Below are 10,276 nucleotides of genomic sequence, written 5' to 3'. Positions count from 1 at the left end.
AGTATAAAGCTTTGCATAGCTTTCTCTTTGCCTCAGTCTCGTTCCTTTGATAACGCACCCCATCTGGGACTGTGTCTAGGACTGGACCCGGTGAAGGCCTTTCCACCCTTGTTTCAGATTGTGACATGTGGGGGTGGAACGCGAGTCCCCTTTGGCAACCCAAGACGAGCCTCCTAATTAAGTTCCCTTCTATTGCATCGCATGGCTTTCGATCTTTCTTTCCACTGCTTACGTGTACTGTGTCTTTATCGGTACGTCGGTCATGTTTCATTGGACAGCTTTCCTTTTCTCCCCTTTGTTTTGATGTTTGCTGATTTTTGTATTCCTTGAATAAAAACATTATATGCTCATTGCCCTGGTATGTTCACCTTCCCCGGCCAATTGGGATTGGTCACCCACCTGGCTTGGTGTCTCGGTGCCCTCCCCGATTGGGGATTCCGTTTCCAAAGACACCCAGGCTGGTCCTAGGCAGCGCCGGAAGCAACACTTCCCTTTGGATCCAGGCAGGACACTGAGATCAGACAGTTGAGATAGGAGGCATGGAAGAGAGAGATTTCGAGCCAGCCATCGCCATGTATGTGGAATGCATTGGTCCACAGCCTTAGCTGCTTGTGGGGACAAGGGAGCCCCAAGTTCGGAGGAAAGGCATGGGACGTGTGAACGTGCAGTGTTTGAGGCCAGTGGAGATGCTACCATGTCCTGGTCTAAGGGAATCAACGCGCTGCGCCGTCTGAGACGGATTCAGGCCTCCCGAGGTTTGCCAGAGAGAAATAGTCTGTGCTACGACGACTCCATCACTTTGCGTTTCCACAGGCTCCACCTGGTGTTCCTATTCTTCACTGCTCTTGGCAGGGCGTGGCCAGAGAGACTTGAGCTCTCCATGGAGAGCCCTACTTAATAATGACCTAGGAGGAGAAGCCAGCTGCAGGAACCTGGGAAGCAGATGGTGAAATTCAGACCAATTCAAAGCAGAATGGAAACCGGAAGGGCCAAGTTGCCTCTCCTATGAAGCTGGTGTGTGTTGGTGTGTGTGCGTGTGTGTGTGTGTGTGTGTGTGTGTTTGTGTGAGTGTGTGTGTGTATACAAAATACCTAACTCCGCTTACATTGTGGTGGTCCCATCTGTGGTTAAAAGGAAGATGAGATGGAATGTGCCATCATTCGACCGCTTCAGTGGATTCCCAGAGACGGCCAGTTATCGAATCGGCCGGGCAACTACCAAGCAACCCGACAGCCAACCAGCGGCCCAAAAGGAAATGGTACACAGAGAACCAAATGACGCACCCATTGCCTTTTGGCTCACTCGGCTCTGCAATTCCATGAGGTGAACCACAGGGAGACAAGTAGAACCCAGTAGAAAGAGGCGGCGAAGGGAGTCGTTTTTGCAGGACTGACGGCAGTCCCAGAGCATTTCCTAATAGTAGGAGTGTGTGTGTGCGGGTCAGAGGGTGTGCTTGTGCTTCCTTAACGGAGGAACCAGTAGCTTTCGGTCAAGAAACGGCATCTGCAGAAAGAGAGGAATCACATCTTCTGGAAGCTCGAGGGTATCTGCCCGGCCAGGTAGTTGGTGGCTCTCCTGGCTGGGCTTGTCCCCAGGGTGGCTTGCAGCAAGAGGAGACAGGTGGGCAGGGGGCCTCAGAGAGGGTGCCCTAGAACTTCCTGGGCGCTGTTTTCTGAGCACAGAGGTTTGAGGAATGCGCAAACCCCCCACAATAGTCAAGGGCGGAGTCCTCACTGGAGCCTTTCAAAGGCAGCGGACCCTCGGCGCAGCTCTCTGGGGCTTTTCCAGACATTGCTGCCCTGACGTTGCAGGTGATCTCCTGGCACTTCCTGAGGCTGACCCTCAACAAGACGAGGAGCAGTGTTGAAGCCCCGAGACGATGTCCCGCAGACACGTGGATCCTGTTTTTGGCACCTCGAATCCGCTTGGGTGATCTCTATCGGAGGGCGAGACGTTCACTTTGAGGGATCCCAGGGGTGGCAGAGCTGGGGGAAGTGGCCCTGACAGATCAGAGGCCCTGGGGCCTTGGCCTCCAAGGCCACGGGGAACAACCCGCTAACGGGCAGACTTCCTCCAGCTTCCACATGGTCATCTCCTCTGCCAAGCAGTTTTCCAGAGTGCTGCTGCGTGTTGCACACCTGCCAGGCGCTTGAGACCTCACTGATGTGCATGGCACTGGCCACACATGGAGACGACAGGCTCCAGGGCTCATGTCCGTACTTGAGAATCTGGTGTGGCTGGCCTTGGACCCCAGTGTGGCTGCAGCCCTGTTCTTCCCTCCACATCATGTGGGCAGAAGGGCCAGCCCCAAGAGTCCACAGACCTTGCAAACACGATCAGAGGAGACCGAGGTCCTCCCAACACCACAAGAGAGCCATTCCGCCATGTAGCTTCTCTAGACACAGCCCAAACGCCGTCTGTCCCGTGGACACTTTGGCTAGGCACTCTCCAGATATCCTAACCCACTCCGTTCGGGGAGGGAGAGACACTACCTTCCACCCAGTCTACAGAAGCTACAGGTAGATGTGTCCATAGAGCCAACTGAAGAACAAACCACTAGGGTTGGTGAGATATGGAGGGTTTCCAGCACAAGCTCCATTCACAGAGACATATCAGCGACCCATACCAGAGCATGTGGTCAGACTTCTTTGGTTCCTTGCAACTTGGAACACATACGTGTTGGCCATAGGTTTAAGGGTGTACTCAAGAAACCAAATCCACATCCTCTCATCTCCCAGGGCACATGCGAAAGATGTAGGGAGAGAAGACAAAACCGAGGAAATAACCCGGCGAAGCCCACCTTAGTCTACAAAAGGTTTTGACCACATCCTTTCCCCCGGAGGTTCTGTCCCCATACTCTCAGAAGCATAAGCATGATCGTGAGACTGTGTGGACATCTGTAGGTGTCCACGTGTGAAAGAAAATGAGATAGAGGGAGAGGGAAAGTTAGACTGAGACCTGAAGAAAGGGAAAGAGAGAAAAGGAGGAAGGGCAGGGGCAGAAAGCAAGGTTGGGTGGGCGGTGACTCATTGCCTGCCTTCCATGATGTTCCTTACGTGTGAATTTGGCCTCCGCTGAGAAGAGTGGGGTCAGGTACAATGAGTGTGGAACGACTTCCACTTGCGCTCCACCTACATCCCTTGGAGGGTTGCTTGCACAGAAGGCACCCTCCATGCAGGCGGAGTGGGATGACAGCTAGGAAGTGTTGGTGCAGCCTCTTGGGTTTCTCTGTGCCAGAAGCTCTCAACTACACGTGGGCATGCCGATGGCTTCCACAGTCCATCCCCGGGCCAGAAAGCATCGCCAGGCTCTGAGGATGGGCAAGCATGCCCGGACGGTCGGGGAACGGAATGAATCACGACCAGACACCGTACTGGGGAGACAAAGATGGGTTTATTATGTCAATGGAGTGTCCCATGGACCTTGAAAATCCAGGATGGATTTCCTCAAAGTTCCCTTTCGCAATGGAGAGGTGTGACCCCGCCAAAGGAAGATCACAAAGACGCTGACAGGGAATATCGGCCTTCTTCCTGAGAAGCGAGAGAACATTGTACGTAGTGAGGCATGCCGATAGACACCAACCAGAGACAGGGAAAAAAAAGAAGTGCAAAGGTTCTGGAAAGAACCACAATGGTCCCCTCATTTCTGGAATGCCTTCTGAGACTGACAGTCGCCCCCGGAACTGTCATGCTGTGTCCCCTGGAAAGGCTCCAGGGCAATAAGCCAGGCAAAGTCCACAGGGCATTCTGGACTTTGGCTGGGGCAGGATCTCTGGGCCATGGGGGCCTGCGGTTGTTTCCCGTTTGGCCGGTTCCGAGCCCTCCCAGCCCGGATGGCTTGGCCTCCCTGGGCCCCCTCAGGGGAGACATGTAGCATGCTGTGTTGGTCTACACGCTCAGCTTCTGCAGATTGGACGTTCCACTTCACCAGGAGGCAAAGGCATGGGGGAGGTGTCCTCTAACTTCTCTTCCTTGCTTGGGTTCGCTGCCAGGGCCAGGGTTTCCCTGGCCCCAGTGTCTAGGGTGATGGCAGGGAGGATGGCCGGTGTGTGTCCTGCCAGTGGTCACTCAGGTGTCGGGGAGGGTATAAAGAGCCCAGTGTCCTTAATGCCTTCAGGTGCCTTGAGTAGATTGATGACCATCGGGAATGCCATGGAGCTCCGTCCGCGGGGCAGGGAGGAACACCCTTCTGTCCTTCCAAGAGGCAGTTGCTCCTTTAGGCCTCGGGCTTCCTCTGGAGCATGGACCTTGATTCCTGTTCCTCGTCCTTGCTGTCCTGTAAAGGACTGCCTCTCAGAAAAGGAAGTCTGAATGAATGGGGAGTGGGGAAGCCGAGGCCTCCCTGGTCCTAGGCGTGAGGCCACGTGGAATCGTGCAGCATGGCCAGCAGGGCCTGAAACTCTTCCTCACTGAGGGGTGCTTCCAAGGATCCTGGAGCCTCCCCCTGCCACAGATGCCCACTCGGAAAAGGCTGTGTGTCTTCCTCCCTCTCTGTGGCTGATAGAAGCTCCTCTAAGAAACGTGAGGCTTCTGCAGAAGGTGGGTGCTGTGGGTCCAGTGCACTAGGGAGCCCAGCAGCAGGGGGTGCCTGCCACCGCCAGCCAGGGGTCTCAGCGTGTGCAGGCTGCCCAGCTGCTGCATGCGGAGCCTGTCCTGTGCTCAAGACAAGTCGGGACCCCTCGCCCAACCACTGCGGGGCATAGTGGCTACCCATGGGCCCTGCCTCCTGCACGGGTTGGCAAGGATTGTCATCTGGAGGCAGGGGATAGCCGTGGAAGGGCACGGGTGGCAAGCCAGTGTGCTCCTGTTGCCGCTGGCTTTCCCCTAGGGTCAGGGGACAAAGACGGGCGTGGCGAGCTGAAAGCCACCCTCCCTGAGTCGGTCTCATCGGGGAATGGCTCCGCATGGCTTTAGGGGTGGGAGAGTTGCTTCCTCCCTGCCAGGCTTGGGTAGGCGGGGCCATAGTGGCCCCCACGGCCTGGCTCCCAGGGCCCCCACAGGAAACCAGGGGGGCAAAGCCCATGGAGAGGACAGGAAGGGTCGCTGCCGCAAAAGCCTGCATGCTTCCCAGAGGATTGGAAGGAGCCAGAAGCTGAGAGAATTCGGGGACACCGGGCTGGGGGCCTGGGTCCCCCGGGACAGTCAGGTGAGGACTGGCTTCCTGGTTTGCCGCCCGGTCATTCGCGGGGCCACTTCTGCTCTGCCCTGGGTGCCGAGCTCTTCTGTTCTGGAACCAGACCTGGGACAGAGAAGAGGGGTTGCGGACATGAGAATGAGAAGAAGTGACAGACACCACCTTGGCTTGCCCCTCCCCCTGTGTGGGATCTCTCGGGAGAAGGCCAGGTGTGTTGCTCTGAATCTCAGGGCAGCTCGGTTCACTCCTTTCACCTGGCCCTTGTGAAGTAGGGGCAAGTTCCAGGCAACTGTGGACACCTGGTCTGGACGGGATTCCCACTTGACTGGATGGAATGGCAGCCGCTCAGCTCTGCTCTGCTCTGCTCTGCTTAGCTCCCCTCTGCCTGGTCCCTGCCTAGCGCTCTCTTTGTTTGCCCGTTGCAGCTTCCTGACCAGCCATTCCCTGAGTCTTGGGACCAAGACTTAGCTGACCACCTGCCCTCCTTGCCCAGTCTACTCCAAGTCCTCCGGGCGTCCCTCAGCGTTTGACCCCCAGTGTCCGATTGGGTGTGATCCCAAGGGCAAACCACTTCCTCTGCCTTGGAGGCCTTCAGCCCAAGTGCTGAACCGGCCTCACATCGACACACTCCGTCTACAGGCACCGGTCTCGGGCCCCCAGGGGAAGTCATGGACCGCCAGGAGTCCAAATCAACCACACCCGCGTTTGATTTGCCTCTCTGTCTCCTCCGCTGGCTGGATGAGAAGGGGGTTCTCAGGAACGAGCACGCTGAGCCTCCCCTCTTTCCAGGGACAAGACTTGTCAGGCTCCAGGCCCATACATGCCTCCTTAAAGCAGGCTCACGGGCTCTGGCCCCAAAGGAGTGCCTTGCGGAGAGTCTACTTCCATTGACCATAAAGCTGTTTCACAGGTACTGAACTAGAAACCAGTCTCTCTGGAGCTCAGGGAGACCAAGCCTGCTCAACTGGGCCCCCCCTGGGACCTCTCCCCCACCAGGCCAAGAATCCGAGGGCCGATAATCCTAGATGATTAGGTTATCCAGAAAGGTGTGGCTTGTGAGCAGGATCCATTCCCACCCTGGGGGTGCTGAGGCCCAGGACACTGAAGACCACGTGGCCACTCACAGGAAGGCAACCCCACTCACACTCAGGAAATGCTGGGGGCCACATGGAGAGCGCCCCCAAGCCGTTGAAGCACTGACACTTTGCATGACCTCAAGAGAGGTGGCAACTTTTCCGTTTCCCCACTCCTGTCCACGCACCATTTCTACACACACGGGCACTGCCACCTCAGCTTCATGTTCTCCCCTATTATCCCCATTTCAGCTGACACATTCTGCTTTTGTGCAGTCCATCCCTTGCAAGGTCCATGCTCTCCCCCTACTGCCCACGCACTGGAACCCGTGGATGACCCCGACGAGCCCACGTTTCTCCAGGAATGTCTCAGGGGCCACTCTCCCCTGCACATTCAGCAGTTCACAGGCACCCTCCGGAAATGTACCTGAATGCGGGATTCCGGGAGTCCTGTGAGTCTGGCCAGGTGTTCTCTGGTGGAAATGCTAGGAAATGGGTTCTTCTCAAAGGCTTGAAGGAGGAGACTGGTTTGGGATGGAGAAATGGCGGTCCGTTTTCTCCTGTCCTCCTTTGGGAAACGTTCTGAAAGGAGAACAGAGTTAGAAAGAAGGGTTGGGAGCCAAGGCACATCCGGCGTGGAAAGAGAAGTTGGTGTCCGTGTGTGCCTCTGTGTGTGTGAATGTGTGTGTGTGTGTGTGTGTGTGTGTGTGTGTGTTTGCTTGTGCTTTTCCACTTTCCTAATATCTTCACCTTCCCTGAGTCCATGAGGTCAGCATGGAGCCACCCACACAAGCCAGCACTTGCCTCTCGAGCCTGAGGTGACCCAAGAAAAGGACTCTGTCCTTCCTGGCACTTTTAGGACAAGAATACTCAAAGCCTTTCTGTCCCAGAAACAACACACCCGCCCAAGAGGCGGTGTAAACACAGTGTCCATCGCTGGGAACACGAAAGGCAGCTGCAACAAGGTAACGTGGATTCCTTTCCTCAGCCCTCTTGCCAAACCCTTGACAAGCCCACGCAGACCCATTCCTGCGTGAAGGAGAAGCTCGAGAAGAGACCCGTTTGGTAGGCTGGGGACTCACCTGGAGTCCAAGCTGGAGGCTGTTCCTGTCCACACGATGGCCCTTCCACTTGGGAGTTTGCAGGTGCCAATCGGCTCCGCCTGAGCTGTCTCGTGCGCTCATTCTGGAACCAAACCTAAGTGGCAAAAGAAGAACTGACGGTCAGGCAGCACTGGTGAACTGGATCTATCTGTATCTGTATGTGTATCTGAATGTACATCATCTACCTCTATCTCTAGGTCTATCATCTGGATGCCTCCGTATCGTCCATTCCTTTGTGTCCCCCATACCTAAAGTCTGAGAGAGTTTTGTGTGGGCCACACGATAAGTCTGGGCAAACGATTTCTAGAGGAAGTCGGCCTGCATGTGTTGACCCGTTGGAGTGCCCGGGCCATGCCAACCAGTGGTCCCCGTGTTCTCAGACCGAATGACTTGCAATGACGTCAAAGGGCATGGGGTCCCCGGGAATGCCCATACACGAGCCAAAGCATCTGAGCTCCCAGCTGGGCATGGAGATTGACATGCACTGGCTTCAGCCAGATTGTGTCCACAACCTGTGCCCCAGGGAGAATGAAAGAGAAGCTCAAGCCTACCTGGATCCTGGACTCTGGAATGTCTAGCTCTTGGGCCAGTCGTTCTCTGGTGGTGATGCCAGGGTACCGGTTCTGCTGGAACAAGGCCTGCAGAGCCTCTTTCTGCCACGGCCTCAAAAGAAGCCGCCTCCGTCGGGATCCTGGTGGGAGTGGGCCTGTTGCAGGGAAAATGGCCACTGGATTAGGAAGGCTTGCCTAGCCTTGCGAAGTGGCTGTGCCGCCTCAGCTCTTCCCTTTCTGCCCTGTCCACCCGTTCCCAGGCCGGAGATTAGTGTCCCTTAGCCACCCACGAATTCACCGGAGAGCCTGCTCGATAGGGGCCCTGGCAGCCTGCCCTCTGCCCGTGGGAACGGGTGAAAGTCCAGGTACTAGGGAAATACCAACCTGTCCCGAGCCATGTGATGGCATGCCAACGAATGAGGAGACCCGCGGGGGGAGTGAGGCAGGAAAGCACCTTAGGAGGAGCAAAGAGGACCCCACTGCTCCTAAGAAACACCCAGTTAAAATCCGACAGTACATCCCGCCGAGTGCTGCCGCGTTGGAGGTGAAAGTTCCATTTTTGTCAGTGACACCTGAAAGAGGTGCCGATCCTCGACCCATACTCTACCCCCTGAGATCTAGCTTGCCTCTTTTCCCAAGCGGGACACTTGTTGGGACTCCTGGCCACCGACTTCAGTTTTGCTTCTGACGGCGGCCATGCGCAAGCCTCTCTCCATCCCCTTCCCCCAATCCTCTGTGGATTAGAACCTTCCAGCATGTGTCCCGGCTGGCAGGGTGGACCCTCTTAGTGCCCTGAAGCCCGGAAAGTAACAGGGGCCTTTGGGGAAAACAAGCGGGGAGCAGGGCCTCTGAGGGGAACTTACTCCTTGATGTGCTGGTGGGAGCCATGCCGCTGCAGTACCTCGGGTCCCAGAGCACTGGCCGCTCGACTGGGCAGGACCCGGGAGCGTGCGACTGATCAAAGCCTAGGATGGCCCACCCCCAATCACTTGGACAGCTCCTGTCGAAGTGAAGCCCTGCCTTCAGTGGTTCCGACCTTTGGGAGAAGAGGTGTTCAGCAGGACTTCGGGACCACCTGAGCCGAGAGCTGCACCTGGGCAGGTGGATGTGCCCGCCCCACCCTCCTCTGCATGGAATGTGCCTCTCCCACTCCCGCCAGCTTGTCTCCAGGATGACAGCCCTGACATGGAACGGTGTGGTTGAGACTCTGGGGACTCTTAGGGCCGATTTAATGTTCAAACCTGTTTAACTATTAGGGCCTGCTTAGCCAGAGCGACTCCAGATTGCCTAGGTAGCCATACAGTTATTTTCATCCACGGACTTCATTCCGGGAATCAATGCCCCAGTGGTTCCTGGGATCGGTCGCGGGCATCGATTCCGGCAGTAAACGCCCTAACCACAGAAGCCACGAGCCTTGAGGTCTGCGGTTATGCTCTATACAACCAGCCTGTGAGATCGGGGAGGGGTCGCGGTCTTCGGAGGCGGCCCTGGCCGGTCAGTCTGACTTCCAATGCTGGGCATTGAATAAAGCATTGCATAACGTTCACTTCGTCTCGGTCTCGTTCCCCTGGCCGGTCGGTCTGACTTCTAATGCTCGGCATAGTATAAAGCTTTGCATAGCTTTCTCTTTGCCTCAGTCTCGTTCCTTTGATAACGCACCCCATCTGGGACTGTGTCTAGGACTGGACCCGGTGAAGGCCTTTCCACCCTTGTTTCAGATTGTGACATGTGGGGGTGGAACGCGAGTCCCCTTTGGCAACCCAAGACGAGCCTCCTAATTAAGTTCCCTTCTATTGCATCGCATGGCTTTCGATCTTTCTTTCCACTGCTTACGTGTACTGTGTCTTTATCGGTACGTCGGTCATGTTTCATTGGACAGCTTTCCTTTTCTCCCCTTTGTTTTGATGTTTGCTGATTTTTGTATTCCTTGAATAAAAACATTATATGCTCATTGCCCTGGTATCTTCACCTTCCCCGGCCAATTGGGATTGGTCACCCACCTGGCTTGGTGTCTCGGTGCCCTCCCCGATTGGGGATTCCATTTCCAAAGACACCCAGGCAGGTCCCAGGCCGCTCCAAAAGCAACACTTCCCTGTGGATCCAGGCAGGACACTGAGATCAGACAGCTGAGATAGGAGGCAGGTAAGAGAGAGATTTCGAGCCAGCCATCGCCATGTATGTGGAATGGATTGGTCCACAGCCTTAGCTGCTTGTGGGGACAAGGGAGCCCCAAGTTCGGAGGAAAGGCATGGGACGTGTGAACGTGCAGTGTTTGAGACCAGTGGAGATGCTACCATGTCCTGGTCTAAGGAAATCAACGCTCTCTGCCATCTGAGACCGATTCAGGCCTCCCTAGGTTTGCCAGAGAGAAATAGTCTGTGCTACGAGGATTCCATCTCTTTGCGTTTCCACTGGC

General features: G+C 55.9%; 1 protein-coding gene across 1 annotated transcript; it reads right to left on the bottom strand.

The window, feature by feature from the left end:
- Positions 1-4,347: 4,347 nt before the first annotated feature.
- LOC116585774 (double homeobox protein 4-like protein 4) lies at positions 4,348-9,461 on the bottom strand. The gene is made up of 5 exons (XM_032335030.1): positions 9,308-9,461; positions 7,861-8,000; positions 7,302-7,403; positions 6,634-6,774; positions 4,348-5,238 (listed from the first exon to the last, which is right to left on the bottom strand). Exons 1-5 carry the CDS (start codon positions 9,459-9,461, stop codon positions 4,348-4,350), a joined length of 1,428 nt encoding a protein of 475 aa, XP_032190921.1.
- Between the last annotated feature and the right edge of the window lie 815 nt (positions 9,462-10,276).

This window comes from Mustela erminea, chromosome 3 (assembly GCF_009829155.1).
Source record: "Mustela erminea isolate mMusErm1 chromosome 3, mMusErm1.Pri, whole genome shotgun sequence".
Taxonomy (NCBI): Eukaryota; Metazoa; Chordata; class Mammalia; order Carnivora; family Mustelidae; genus Mustela; species Mustela erminea.
Note: the sequence above shows the minus strand (reverse complement) of the source record. Positions and strands in the feature narration are given on the sequence as shown.

Coding starts and splice junctions, on each gene's coding strand:
- LOC116585774 (XM_032335030.1), bottom strand. CDS start 9,461: ATGCCGAGCATTAGAAGTCAGACCGACCGGCCAGGGGAACGAGACCGA. Junction 7,404..7,860: donor TTCCAGAGTCCAGGATCCAG/GTAGGCTTGAGC, acceptor TTTGCCACTTAG/GTTTGGTTCCAGAATGAGCG. Junction 6,775..7,301: donor GTGGACAGGAACAGCCTCCA/GCTTGGACTCCA, acceptor CGTTTCCCAAAG/GAGGACAGGAGAAAACGGAC.